This window comes from Triturus cristatus, chromosome 10 (genome assembly GCF_964204655.1).
Source record: "Triturus cristatus chromosome 10, aTriCri1.1, whole genome shotgun sequence".
In the NCBI taxonomy this organism is placed as follows: Eukaryota; Metazoa; Chordata; class Amphibia; order Caudata; family Salamandridae; genus Triturus; species Triturus cristatus.
This window is the reverse complement of record NC_140593.1, coordinates 321,428,205-321,443,953: the sequence shown is the minus strand read 5'-3', so window position 1 is coordinate 321,443,953 and position 15,749 is coordinate 321,428,205. Positions and strand designations below refer to the sequence as shown.

Below are 15,749 nucleotides of genomic sequence, written 5' to 3'. Positions count from 1 at the left end.
GCTTTACTATCTGTGTCGGATGATTTCAGGCTTATCCTAGACCAGGGGGGAGCTGCATCCCTTATAGTCTCAATTTTTCTGCAACTTTCGACAAAGTATACCATGCTGTTTTTATTTTTAACCTTTAGAAGGTGGTGGTATTTAAATCTACTCTGAGGTAGATCTACTCCTTTTATGCAGACATATCTTTTTCGATCCCTCTTCGACTTTATCTATCTAAATCTGTGCCTATTTCATATAGAATCCATCATGGCTCATCCCTCTACCCTGCTCTGGCTGCTATCTTTCTCACTTTTGGGTTTTATCTTACGTCATATGTAGATTTACTCAAATCATTATCTTAATTTCAGAAGATTCCTCGTGCATCCAAGAGAACTTTGAGGAATCTACGTCCAGAGTCACCTTCTTAGTGATCTGCTGAGCTAGGTTCTGCTCCCACAGCTAATGCTCTTAATTAATTTTTCACACCAATCTCACTTTTTCCATTCAATTTAGCCAGGAGGTTGGCACCTATTTTTCCATTGTTTTTCAGTTTTTTCTTGTTCTTAGTGTTTTGTTTTATGCACACTTGTTCAAGCTAATGATGCAGCATATTAAGTTCCTACTTTTTCCTCCTAATCAGTGTACTCAGTTTCATACCTGTGCTCTGCCTCACTCTCATTCACAAACATTACCTACATTCAGAAAAACAATACTGGAGGTCGCTCATTCTCCTACATTGCACCCAAGACATTAACCAACCGACCTCAAAACATCGGAGCCTCCTCCTCACTTCTTGAGTTCCGCAAGAAGCTGAAGACTTGGCTCTTCGTATAAGCACATTGGGGACCACATACCTACACACCTGCCCAAGCGCCTGGATGCCATCTTGAGTGATTAGTGAGCTATATAAATCAACATCACCCACCAGGGGAATACCACAATCCTGCAAAAATCTAACAGACCTAATAACCCAAAACTCCCTAAAGGACTCCACAGACATTACATTAGGAGACCTTAACCTGCACCTGAACAATGGTGAAGATACAACAGTACAAGCTTATCCACCTTCCTTGAATCAAAAGATCTTATTCAACACTGCAAAAAGCGAATGCAAAAAAAGGGCTCTACACTCGACTTAATCATCTCCAAACATAATATCATATCGCTCCATTCAATCCTACACACAGACTGGACAGACAACCACTTAGTTCTATTCAATCGTAATGTCAACCAACCTAAGCACCAGACCCAAACTAATTGTCCAAAGCACTAGATGAGAAATAAGCTCAAAATCCCCAATCTGAGTTAGAATCCCTAATCAGTTCCCAAATTCTACCTCCACTGACCTCACTTCCACAGATAAACTCAACTCTCTATAAAACTAAAATGACAGACCTTCTTGACACTTTAAAACTCAAGAAATCAAGAACTATCCCTTCCAGATCCTGGTTCAATAAATACCTGAATAAAGAAAGATGTCAACTTAGGCTAGCTGAAAGAAACTGAAGACAACAACCCCCATTGACCCATCTCGCTCTCCTCCGAGCTAAACCCCTGAAATGCAAATACCATATCTCCTGTGAGAAATCCTCTTTCATCCGAGCCCAAATTGACCACTCCAGAAATCTGACCTAAAGACCTTTTCAACATCATCAAACATCAAACTTCCTCCTTCCCACTATACTCATCTGATGACTCTGTTAAGCTCTTGAGGAATTCACCAGATTCTCCTCTGAATAAATACCAAACATTGAACTCTCATTGGACCCCCACCTCCTCACCCCTGACCAATGATGCTCCTCTAACAAAGACAGTCCCACGACTATCACACCTCCAAACTGACCGCTCCCCAAACCCACCCCCTCATAGAGCCAGAACACCAACCACAATCACATAAAACTGAAACACGATGCAACCTGGCCCAATTTTGAAAATATCTCTGAAGAAGTCATCACTAAAATTCTTGCATCCATGAAGCCGACATGACACATATCTGACCTCCTTCACTCATCTCCTGCCAAAAACCACAGACATATCAATTTCCCAACATGGACTTAAATAGTTTACCCTTCTCTATCCAGAGGCTCTGTGGCGGCCTCACTTAAGCGTAGCCAATTCACCCCACTCATCAAAAAGGAAGATGCCAACTAGAATGACCATAACAACTACAGACCATCCTCCCTCTCCTTTCCAAAACTGAGAAATGTGTGCTCTCACAACTCAGTAGCCACATTGAAAAATTCGACCTACACAACACATTCCAATTTGGGTTCAGGAAAGGCCGCAGTACGGAGACTGCAATCCTGGACATCACTGATGACTAACACAACCTCTTGATGGTCTGGCCTGCCTCCTAAACCTCCTGGACCTCTCAGCAGCCTTCAATACTGTTACCACAACATTCACCTGAACATCCTCTCACAGCATGCAAATATCAATGGTACAGTCCTTCTGTGGTTTAAATCATAACCTGAGCCAATAATCTCAACTAACCAAAATTAACAAATCCACTTCATCAGCAGTGCCAGTTCCACAAGGAGTTCCCCAAGGATCAATCCTGTCCCATGCCTTGTTCAACATCTATATGGAAATGCTCACAGTCATCCTGAAACAAGCCACAATTGCCTACGATCTTTATGCAGATGACACCCAACTCTACATTAAAATCTCATCATCCAAAGACATCCAGCACTTAAACAACACTATTGCCACAAAACAATCCTAGCTGACCAACAAACACCTTAAGCTCAACCCCCAAAAAACTGAACTCCTCCTCCTCCAACCAAAAGGAAAATCCTATCCTTTACACACCTGGCTTGACAACCTGACTGCACTAGACTGCAAACTATCTATCCCCGACTCTGTCAACTCACTATGGATTATAATTGACAAAAAACTTGAGCATGAAAGACCATGTCAATGTATCATCAAAAAGGGCCTTCTACCCCTAAAATAATCTAGTCCTACATCCTCCTTGAAGTCCTAAAGACCGTTTTACAATCCTAAATCCCCCTTAAGATAGACTACTGGAATGCAATGATCACTGGTATCTAAAGAAACCACCTTTTGCTTATGAAATCCACACTCGGAGCAGCAGCCAGACTTCTTTCTGGAGAGTGCTGCTATGATCACATCTCTCCCACACTTAAAAACACAACTGGCTACCAATTGAAATGAGAAGCATTTTCAAAATGGCCTGCATAATCCACAAAGCTCACTATACTGAAAAACCAACTGACCTCGCAAACAAACTATCAAAAGCTGGACAAAAGAGGCTCCTGCAAAGCTCAAACACTCTATTCCTGACTCCACCCAATTTTAAGAAAGAAAAATCACTCACCCTTCTCTGGGAATGTACCTAGAATTTAGAATACCCTGCCACAGGATCTATGTGACAATCAAAAATTCCCACACTTCAGAAAAAATCTTAAATTACTTATTCTCTCCAAATACCTGAACCCACCCTCCTAAAATAACTGATTCCTCTGATGATCTTCCCCCATCAACTGCCAAAGATCCTGAACAACTCTACCTCTATAAAAATCTGTGCACTCCCCCAACTTTTGAAATAAGCTACCATCGCTACCTCCAAACTATATCACCCATCTACTCTAGTCGGCCTTCATTTCGTTTACCTATTATTACCATGTATGTCCATTGTTTTTATTATTTTCATTGTGTATTGTCTGTAAATGTTGCTGTGCATATTGTGTAAAAGCGCTTAGAGACCTACGGATGAAGTTTGCGCTATATAAAACCTGAAAAATAAATAAATAAATACAACTCAACATAACATTCCTTTTTTCTTTCATTCCTTCCTTCTTGCTTTCCCTGTTTTTTTCATTCCCTCTTTCTTGCTTTCCTTTTTACTTTGTTGCATTCCTTCTTTGGTTCTTTCTTGCTTTCCTTTTTCTCTAACTTCTTCTTTCCCTTTTTCTTCCATCATTCTTTCCTTCTTTTTTGCTTTCCATTTGGTTTTCTTTCTTTCTTTCTTTCTTTCTTTCTTTCTTTCTTTCTTTCTTTCTTTCTTTCTTTCTTTCTTTCTTTCTTTCTTCTTTCTTTCTTTCTTTCTTTCTTTCTTTCTTTCTTTCTTTCTTTTCTTCCTTCTTGCATCTTGCTTTCTTTCTCTTCTCCTTTCTTTCTTTCCTTCTCTCTTTGTTTCATGTTGTTTTTCTTGCTTTCGTTCTGTTTTTCTTGTTTTCTTTCTTTTTTCTTCTTTCCTTTCTTCTTCCCTTCTTTCCTATCATTGCTGTCATTCTTACTATCTTACTCCCTCTTTTATTTTTCTTTCTTTTTTCTTCCTCTCGCTTTTTCCTTCTTTCTCTCTTTTTCTTTCTTTCTCTCTTTCTTTCCTGCTTTCATTCCTTTTTCTTGATTTCTTTCCTTCTTTCTTACTTCCTGTCTTTCTGTCTTTCGTTTTTCCCTTCCTTCTTTCTGTCTGAATTTCTGTCCTTCTCACTTGCCTGTCTTATTTCTTTTCTTCTTTCTTGTCTGCCTTATTTCTTTTCTTCTTTTTTGCCTTCTTTTCTTTCCTTTATTCTTATTACTTTTTGTCTTGCTTATTTCACGCCTTCTTTCTTTCCTTCTTTCTCTAGTTCTTTCTTTCCTGCCTTCTTTCTTTACTTCTTACCTTCTTTCTTGCCTTCTTTCTGTCATTCTTGCCTTCTTTCTTTCCTTCTTACCTTCTTTCATGCCTTCCTTCTTTCTTTCCTCCATCCCTCCCTTCCTTCATTTCTTTTTCTTTCTTTCCATTTTTTTTTCAAAGCCAAGAGGTTGCAGCCAATAGAACAACAATTAACTTTTTTAGGTATATGTTAGCCAAGAACATCTTTTATTTTCCTACAATGATGTGTGTAACAAAATAACTTACAGGTGTTTTCAGCCACATATGTCTGTGGTTGTGTCATTAAAATTTTTCAACAATCCACTTGAGCATGCATCAAGGGGCAACACTTCACCCCACGTCAACCATTGGCTGGTTTCACTATGAGTTACGGCATGCTGCCTTTCACAAGGAGCATATCCACACAAAGTAATTCCCTTCATTGCCAGAGAGTACTAGGGTAATGTGTGCTTTTTTGACACAAAAACCTTTTTGTCTTTCATCATTGATTTATTTTTTATATTGACAAACTCCCAGCAGCTTTCCAAACAATAAAGTTTTGCAAAAGCCATGACAAAACAAGAATTCCGAAAAGGCTTGCTGACGACATATTGGCTTTGCCAATGCTTGTTATATAATGTGTTAACCCATTGACATCCAGGTAGGAGACAGATACATTACTGCTGACACTATCATCTATCTTACTTGGTTCTTCTGATATACCATGGGCCTGATTTAGAATCTTGGCAGATTTAGTCCTGCTGCTGCTTTTTCGACAGTTTCTCTGCCCACATACTTGGCACTCGGCCCACCCTATTTAGATGTTGTCAGGGCTATGAATGAAAGACTGCTCAAGTTTTGCGGACTCCGCCAGGATTGTTCGCCTGTGTTCAAGACATCATAGGCAAAAGCAGTTGTCGGAAGGAGTCTCACCAAGAATTACGCCAAGCCGATAACAATGTGCCTTTCCGTCGAGGCAACTGTGGTTGGGAAACCTCCAAACTCGAGTTCACAAAATTGAAGAAAGAGGGGGAGAAACCTACCTCTTTTTGATTTCCCAGTTCCATTTCCAATGTGAACCCCATCGTCCAGGTCCTCCATGTGCTGCCACTACGTGACCACGATGCTAAGCTACCCCGTTGTTGCCAGAATCTGTGGGTGTACATTCAACAGTGTGTGCATATTGTTGATGTGCAATGTTACATGTTATAAAAAGGGATATTACACATTACCTACACATACATATTGACAGATTCACAACATAGGGGTGTAGTGAGATAATGATGATTATTACTTACCTATCTCCACATCACCATGGCCTCACGCCATCAGGACTCCACTGCCAGGACACCGCCACCACAACAGAAACATCTAAATCAAGTTGGCGCAAACCTGCCGGCCTGAAGATGATTAGGCAGCTGGGAAGACTACTGACGCAGCGGACCGCAGTCTGTTGGTGCCACATCTAACTATGGCGGGTGGTACAGTAGTCCTGCCAAGATCTAAGTTGGGCCATAGGTGACAAAATGTATATACACGACTTGTTCTGAATATGTATACATCTTTTTGAATACATGGAGGTCCAAATGTTAGGGCCAAGAGGGGAGAGTGAAATATGGCTTAGTTATAACTAAGAGAAAAATATTCTTAAATGTATTTCTGTGTCACTTTTCCCCTGAGAGTGACAAGTACTCAGCCAGTATATTCTCACAGTGTCCCTATTTACCGTATCTCAAGGGGAACAGCATTATTATGTGCATTGTCTTGTTTCCTCACTCTTTCAATTTCAAAAACCTCCTACCCACCTAAATATCTAATAGACTCGGTGATTGTCACCTCCTATATCTCTTATAAATAATACAACTATAAGCAAAAATGTAATGCATTAAGACCGTATTTGCGCCTTTCATTCACTTAGGTTTTTGTTACACACATTTAAGCATCACTATTGAGCATTATGTATGTGCCATTCTTAGCCAGTTGTAATTGTCCACATACTTTAATTTAACTATTTATAGGTAGCCCTGATAACACAGGCATACATGTTCTCATCCCAATGTACCACTATCCCCTAAAGTAGCTTAGTACATTCAAGTACAAGTGTGACTCTCAGTTATTGGAATGCACAGCGGGATAGGCCTGTTCCTCCAGACTCAAAGTAGAAATCCATTGTCATCTCCAGTAGTCAGTCCTTAAGAGGTAACCTCGATTTGTTTCTTGCTGCAAGTAGCTTATCTGTTCTGTGTGTTGTTCAGCGCCATTAAACTCACTGCTAAATGATGCAGAAACAGTTGTTTAGAGTGAACGGCCTTCATTCTTCTTCGTAGCATCCATATGCAATATCTTCAGTGAGTCCAGAACCAGTTAAAGTTTTCTGGTTCCCAAAAATTCTATTGTCTTTTCTTCATTGTCACCAACAAAACAGCATAACCCAACAGACCATACATTCTTTGGTTACTGTCATAAAAGAAGAATTGTGATATGAAGATCTTGTGGCTTCATATTGAAAAGGTCTGTGCATTTTGACAATTAACAGGATCTGCCTGGTATGCTAGCATCTTGGGAAGCACATAAGCATTTTTCTCCTTCTGTCTTAATTTCTAGTTCTTACTCTGTGTGCCCTCTTTAAATCCAGTGGAGATTAAAACTACAGTTTAGTAAGCTCTGGCAGAGATCTTGTGTAGAATCAAATCATGCCACCCCCTTCTAATGTTTCCAGGATTCCTTATAATTGTAAATTTTCCTTGCAGCTTTTATCTTCAGGCTCTGTTGTCTTCCTCTGAATGTTCCAATTGGCCTGCTCATAGTCAAGTGACTCCGCTATTTTTTGTTCTGCTACAAATAGCCGCACTGCACCAGCTTTGAGTCACATGTTAAAGGAAATAATGTCATGCCTTAATGTACTATCTCCATGGCCGTCCATGTGGTTATTTCTTCTACTGTTGTGATTGAAACTTTAATCCTCTCAATATCTTTTAAAATGATCTCCAGCACCATTACTGTTACATTAGATTGTGCTGCCTCGCCTCCATGTTGGACCTTCGTGATTTCTCTAATTTCACCTTCTTGAAAAATAGATGTCTCACTGGTTTCGATTTCGACATTGATCAACAGTCCAGTTCCTCTTATCATTCCAGGACAACTCAAACTGTTCAGTGAATCACTATTCCATATACAAAAACATGTATTATTTTTGTAATTTGTGTCTGTGTGTAGTGCTTCATCCAATTTAAGTATTCCAACAGTCCATAGCACCTTTAGGTCTTTGGGACACAACAATAAGATAATATGTTCACCATAATCACCAAAGTTTCTGGTATTCTGTTAACTGCAATGTGCACCTCTTCCTCCAGTCCTCTTTTTATAGCTGCCTTATATCTTGCCATTTAATGGCTGACATTCTCTGCCTTTGTAGTGATCATTTACAGTTATACAGAAATATAGATTCCCTGCTTTTCTTTTACATGTCACACATGAGAGTACCTTGATTTTGTTTTTAAAAAGATTAATGAAAGAAAGTTGTCTTTCTAATGTTACTGCATCCTCACTCAATAGTGGATGCTGCTGCTCATGATTCCACTATAGTGAGTTGGAAAGGACTTCATAACAATCTTGAGCTGCTCTGTAAAGCATTTCTCTGTACATCAGGGGTCTCCAACGAGTAGCTCGGGAGCTGCTGGTAGCTCGCCAGTACCTTCAAAGTAGCTCTCTGAGGTGAAGTGAAGCCTAGTATCAATTTCAGAGTAGGTGTTTATTAAAGAAGGCAGCACTGATCATCTCAAGACCCAAAGAGTGACAGCCAGCCAAACTTATCACAGTAACTCATACTAACACTCAAACACACACTGTGCCAGCTTATAGGACCTGCTACATGACAGTCTGTATCCAATCTCAATATAATTAAGCCCCAAGGAGATTTACCATGTTGCAGTCCCTCCTTTATCAGTCACAACATGTGTGTGAACAGTGCAACATCAAAAAAGTATGGCAGCAGTAGCCTGAGCTGTAATCAGTGCTGACCCACCAAAGTGCAGGACTGCAGGAGTCAGATTGAAAATGTGTCAGTTGGATGCATGATCAGCTCAAGACCTGAGGAGAACAGGGTATGACCCAGACCAGAGAACATTAAGAGATTCATCAACATTTATGTGTGTGCCCATAATAAACACTATTGCTGCCTAAAACTATGCCTGGTGCCAAAAACCGCCAAATATATATGCTAGCCCCATCATAAGAGTGTTATATTTGGCATAATTGTGTCCATTCCTGACATAATAGTGCCTTTGGCGTACTTATGGTCATCCTTGACTATTTTAGTATTTTTGGTCTAGATGCGGTATGCTGGCAGCCATCATAGACCTACTCTGAGCATGACTGGCCTATATGTACCTATTCCTGGCATATTAATGGTCATGACTCATATGTGGTCTTATCCCTGATCCTTCTGGTTTCCAGCCTTGGTAAAACTGTGACCCTAATATAATGGTGGGCATTACTGGCATAATCCAGGCATCCGTGGTGCTATGGTGAGCATCCATTATGATATAATGGGGTAACCCACAATTTTCCACGGACCTGGGTAACGATTGGTATAGGAAACAACGGCCCTAGACTTCTTTAAAGCTACAATTCAGTTATGAAAAACATTCATTAGTCAAAGGGCATCAGGTACATATAGAATTAGCATTGTATCATTAATGTACCACCATTTTCTTTACAATGCAAACATGTATATCCTCAAAAGACACAAAGGCACAAAATATCGCTCCAATAGTGACTGTTTATTATTTAGTTACTTTTATAACAGATCATCATATTTAATGCTCCAAATAGAGAAAGAGGTTGCTCCAAGGGGAGTGTGAAAAAGGAAAGTGCTTGTGAGGTAGGACTGATATAAAGGAGGGGAATCCAAAAGGCAAATTCAATAACCAATCAATGACACATTCAGGTATCCTTAGTAAAACTGGTCATGGTTTATAGTGGCACCAGTTTTACAGATAGGCCAGTCCCTTCTGTATTTACAAATATTAATTTCATGATTTTCTGATGATGCACAGAGAATATTCATCTGTGAAAAGGCAGGCTGGGGTGATATCAGGTACAGGCTCACTGGGGGAGAGTGTCGACGTTTCAATCCTGGTGCAATGAGGGTAATTTATATCCTTCAAAGTAGTCTGTCCATATGAGGCATTTGTACATGGGAGTACATGATGATAATGACAAGCTGATGTTTTGAGACTGCATTTCTCAAAAACTGAAAACGGATATTTTAAAGGCAGTTTTAGTTTTCAAAAATGGTGTTTCTTCTGGAAAATTGAGTTTGTTTGCCCACTGTGGAAAGTAGTATTAGATAGAAAAATTTGCATTTTCCGAAACTGGTGAATGATAATTCAAGCTGAGCTTGGGAGACGTATTGCTGTGCTTATGTCCTTTGTGCCACTGGGCATGTCAAGATTTGAATGTTACTTCATAAGTCAAGGGGAGGCATTTAATATTGAAGAACTTTTTCCCAGCATTTCTGCTGGTAACCGCACTTGGTATACTTGGGTGGTAACTACTGAAAATCTTGCTTTGGGTGGTCATAGTGTAGTCACTATTTTACAGGTATAACATTTTCTAGTAGCTCGGGAAGACTTTCCTTGAGTTGAAGTAGCTCTCACTACAGAAAAGGTTGGAGACTCCTGATGTACATACTCCATCGCTACCATGGTTTCAGTGCACATTTCCACCGCTTTCAGTCCAGTATCTCTGTTGTAGTAGCCATTCACTTCTTCGGTTTTTCTCCTCTTGCGATGAGAACTAATCCAGCGCCACACACCTACCTGTTTGTGGGCTTATTCGGGCTTTCATCCTGGTTCTAATCACAGTTGCCACTTTGCTCTACCAGTGCTCCTATGCACCGAGAATCTGTGCTCTCCCACTTTTTTCCTTGGTGGACCACTTACGGTGACATGACTGGTGGGGCCTGCTGAAGTTCTCTTAGAGAGTTTCCATTCTTGTTGGGCTGAAGTTGCACCCTCACATATCAATCAATCAATCAATGAAAACTTTATTCGGATCATTGACAATCCATAAAAGTGCAAAAAAAAAACAATTATAAAATCATGCAATAAGATAAAATACTGTTTACACATGGGGAATAGTCCATCTAAACTTTAAGACATTGTAGACCGGGCACGAACCGCAGTTTTTAAAAAAGAGCTCACACGAAAGACAAGTTCATCATCATCCAGGGACAAAATCATTGAAAATGCAAGTTCCAGGCTAATTGGTTTTGATTTTTTAAAATACGGAGTTAAAAACCATTTAATATACTTCATATAAAATTTACAAAAGAATAAAAAATGTAAAGTTGTTTGCCTACTCTGGGAGTCACAAGGGCATGGCTCAACAGATTGGTCATTAAAATTCCATAAAGGGAAGCTAAGTGCATGTTTAATGGTGCCTGCCCTAAGGCGAAATATAAGGCCACGCTCCCAATGGCTCAACGGAAGAGATAAATATCTGGGTATGGGATGCATTATAAAATTACAGGCTAAGTAACCAGAAACACTAGATTTCAAGGACTCCCTTGCTACCCTTTCGGCATCAAATAACATGTAAAGTGCTTTTTTAAGTTCACATTTAGTGGGGTGCTTAGTGGTAGAGGGTTTCAAGAAAATGTCTTCAAGGTTCGCGCTGCGAAGAATGCTATGCACCCCTGATAGCCAGGGAATGGTCATGCCCCTATCGCAGCGGAGACAATCCTCAATGATATCCCTAGTCAGTTTAGCGGCGGGATTTTTCCAGATCGACAGCCAAAAAAGGGCTGGACGAGCACGAATAAAATCCCCTATAAAATGCAAACCCAATTCCCTATGGCATATAAAATGTGGGGAAGTAATGGGAACGCAGAGAAGTTTCCTACAAAATCTGTGTTCCTCTGTAGTTATATCAGAGCATCTGGCAATGCCCCAAACCTCAGCACCATAAGTAGCAACCGGGACGCATTGAGTTTTGTATATTTTTAAGATAGCAGGCAATGCCCCGGTCAATTTTGGACGGGGGAGGTTCAAAATGGAATTAATGGACTTTGAGAACTTACTCCTGGCGTGGGCAATATGCCCACTCCAGGAGTTGTTTGCAGCAAAGACCACTCCCAAATACGGGAAACTGCCAGTTGACCCCAGTCTTTCTGCCCCCACTACTATGCTGCCAATATGATGCCTCTTCGGGCCGCAAGACATTACAAAAGACTTTTTAAAATTGGTCTTCAGATCTAGGGAGTCCATATGTGCAACAAAGCCATTCACCAATATACGTAATGCGTTTGGGGTGCATCCCATAAGAACTGCATCGTCTGCATATAGCAGTGCGGGGAGATGGTTATCTTTTATAAGCGGGACATCGCCGGTTAAAGAGACCAAGTATTTGTGTAGGCCGTTAATGTATATTATAAATAAAAGGGGGGCTAGGACACATCCCTGTCTGACCCCTCTATTGACTGTAACGGGCTCAGAAACCTCACCCCCGGTGCCAATCCTAACACAGGCCTTCAAATCCCTATGCAAATAGGCCAAAAAATGTACCAACGATTCATCCAAGCCATAAACTAATAAGGCCTTCCAGAGTAATGACCTATTGACAAGGTCAAAGGCGGTGGATAAGTCCATGAAGGCCAAATAAATTGGGCAATTACGTGCTACGGTGTACTTGCCCAAAATAAGGTTCAGATTAAGGCATTGCTCCGCAGTTCCCACTTTATTGCGGAAACCCAACTGACAACTCTCTAAAATATGGTTGTCCTCGGCCCATAACAGGATTTTATTATACAGTACTCTCCCTAAAATCTTTAGAGTATTGTCAATGAGGGAGATAGGCCTGTAGCATGATGGTTGTAAACGGTCACCCTTCTTAAAAATAGGCACTATGATACTAGATGTCCAGGTTGGAGGTGGTAAAGAGGTAAAATTTAAATTCTTAAAAACATTCAATAAGAGTGGGGCCCATAGATCAGGGTGGGTCTTAATAATGTCAATTGGGAGGCCATCTGGACCAGGGGCTTTATTCCCCGCGCTCTGTGCGATGGCCTCCATTACCTCAGATAGTGATATATCAGCCCGTGGGGGGCTGTTAAACATTGGGGTGGCCGCCGCAGAAGGTGGGACCGCATAGATCTTAGAAAAGTGGTCCACCCATGCAGCTCCAGGGATGGTACAATCTATTGGAGTCGCGACCTGTCCCGCGCAGCGCAGGTCTTTGACCGCGGCCCAAAAAATATCTCCCCTACCACGGGCAGCAGTTTGTACTAGCACCTCCCAGCGCTCCTCGAGAATCTCCTCCTTCCTTCTCCTAATGGCTAATTTATATCGTGACCTAGCGTTTTTTACATCAGTCGGATCCCTCGGGCTAGCAGATAAGGCTAGTCGCAATTCGCGGTTGGCCAGGGAACACTCATGATCAAACCATCCCTGGTCATCCGTCATGGCGCGCAAAGGAATCATGAGCTGTGCGCGGAGGGCTGAGCAGATCTTAACAAAATCATCTACTACCCCAGGGTTGGGACTTAAATCGGACAAACATGAGAGGAAAAGAGCAAAATTGTCTCTAATCAAGGTCTCACATATATTAAAATTAGATAACTATACGGTTTCTAAAGATTAAGGGCCTGATTCAGTGTTTGGTGGACAGGGTACTCCATCACAAACATGATGGAGTACCTCGCATGCAAAGACCTTGGACTGCCCACCCAACCATAAGTATTCTGTTAACAGAGCCCCCTTTTGACTCTGTCAATAGAATGCATCCTCCAACAACCCAAAGGAGCAGGGGCCATCAGAGGAAGAAAATTCTATTGTTTGCCCTATTTAATGTAGATGGTGTAATGGCTTTCTTTCCTGCCTGCCTCCACCAAGGAGAATGGCAGGGCGGTACAGGAAGAAATCAATAATGACCCCACACCATTGGAGAAAATTCCCAGGGTGTCATTAATTGTTTTTATTTTTGTTTTTCACAAACAAACTCCCATTAAGGTGGTTTGGGTTTCAAAAATAAAAATTACTTTTAAAGAAACCGTCATTACTGGAGGTACCATCCATCAAAGTTTTTCTACATTGATAGTAACCACCATGTCCACAGCTCCTTTTGATGTAGAGGAATGTCAATGAGGCCTGTGGACATCTTCCAATGTGGAGGACAGGATGTCCCTCATGGTGACGGGCTAATGTACTCCGTTACACTGACAGACATGAATCCATCTGCCAAACTGTAAATCTTTTGGAAAACCAATAATCACATTATTTATATTCCTGAAAAAGATATGAATCACGCATCTAGCTACTTGCTCAATAGAAGTACATGTATACAGAGTTTCTACCTGTTCCGTAAACTGTGATTTAAAAGCAATTCAATCTAGCATAACGTTACAATAAAAAGGAACTCTCTGCAAATATCACTAAATGTAATTTACAGTGCAGCTGTGGACTTTGGTGTCATCGAAAATGCAGTGGTCTGAGTTGCCAGCTACCCAGCAGAGAAGAGAGGGCTCTTGTGCAGCGAGCGTTCAAGTATTATTGGTTAGATAAAATATCTAACAATTAATTCCACCTGAATATACCAGCACAACACAATATCCTATTTCCACATTTTGTATTTCATTAATTTAAGTTGTTCATCATGATATGTCAATTGTTCTTTGAATAAAATGACAACAAATATTTTACAATTGGATTATGCACTATATTTTGATACCAATTGAAGTTGTGCATTAACTCGCTTCCTTTATTCTAGTGTTCGGAAATAATTTTGTGGGGACCAATGGACAAATTGCCTCTCCACTATGGCCAAGAAACTATCCCCACAATGTCAATTACATGTGGACGGTCACTGTTGATTCATCTCAAGTTGTTGAAGTCAGGATCTTGGAGATGGATATTGAAGATCATAGCGGCTGCCGCTTTGACAGATTACGGGTATGTTAATCTATCTGAGATTTTGTGATGTGGATCACTATAACAAGACAAGATTTATATAATACGGGTGAGAATTACTTTAAAAGATCTTTTGCTCAAATTGGAAGCTATTTGGGAAGAACAGAAAAACAATATCTTTAAAGTAATCATTGAACCACAAACTACATTGTGACCACAACTAGTGTATATGCCAGTTCTTGTGACTCAGATAGCCACTACAGACTAGTAGTAGTGTCAAGTTACAATATGTTTGGATGATTTGGTGAGTATTATCAGTTGACCAGTTAGAAGAATGATGAACATTTATCAATCCTTTTCATTCTTAATGGCCTTTACAGTCTCCATTTTATTTTATTTCATTTCTTGAGTCATGCAAGTCTGAATCTGCTCACTTAACCACATTCAAAAAAGAGGGGATTTCTATTTTTGAAGGATAGTTAAGAATTGATACACTATTGCTTTTAGTGTAAAATATGTTTTATTCAAATAGCAAATAGTATTGTTAATTGAAAAGTCCACAATATCAACTTCCCCACTAGTTCTCCATGCTAGAACAAACATTCCTACCTTTCAAACTGCCTGTGATATGTTTTTGATTTTTTATATCTCAGTTTTGAAACTCATTATCCAATGTCTTCTCTGGCTTGACTGATGGAAGAAATAAAGAGAGAGACAACAGAAAATAAACCTTATGTTTTCCATAATTCTTGATGAACATCTTACTAGAAAAATCATCTATTTTTTCAAAGGTCAGAGTAACCGTTTCTGATTGAAAAGCCAAGAAATGGTTTCCTATTGTCAGCAAGCAATACTTGTTCTACAAGTAATATTTGTTGCATGCCTAGATAACATTTTTGACTTCTACCATATCTTACCACTCCCACTGCCACACATCCATGTTGTTTCATTTGGATCCTTGTGAGTAACCACATTTGTGTAAGATAGCAAGAGAAGGAAAATCCGCAAATTCACACCATTTACCATATTCCATCTGCATTTAGGCCGATTTGCAAGTTGTTACCGCTGCCTAAAACTTAAAAGCCTCTGATTTGTACCTACTTGGTTTATTCAACTTTCCAGAAGGTGCAGGAGTTGCATTGGAAGTCAAATTTTATATGTGGGCAGAAGTGTGTATTTCCACCACCCATATACATCGTCCAAATACACAGATTCAGGAAGCCCCTTTGGGCTGGGCTACAGTGTAAACATTCTGC

General features: G+C 40.3%; 1 protein-coding gene across 1 annotated transcript in view; it reads left to right on the top strand.

The window, feature by feature from the left end:
• Positions 1–15,749, top strand: part of CUBN (cubilin) — a 1,289,359-nt gene that overhangs the window by 675,380 nt on the left and 598,230 nt on the right. Inside the window, exon 38 of the mRNA XM_085631507.1 lies at positions 14,354–14,535. Coding sequence (XP_085487633.1) covers positions 14,354–14,535 — 182 coding nt within the window. The remainder of the gene's footprint in view (positions 1–14,353; positions 14,536–15,749) is intronic.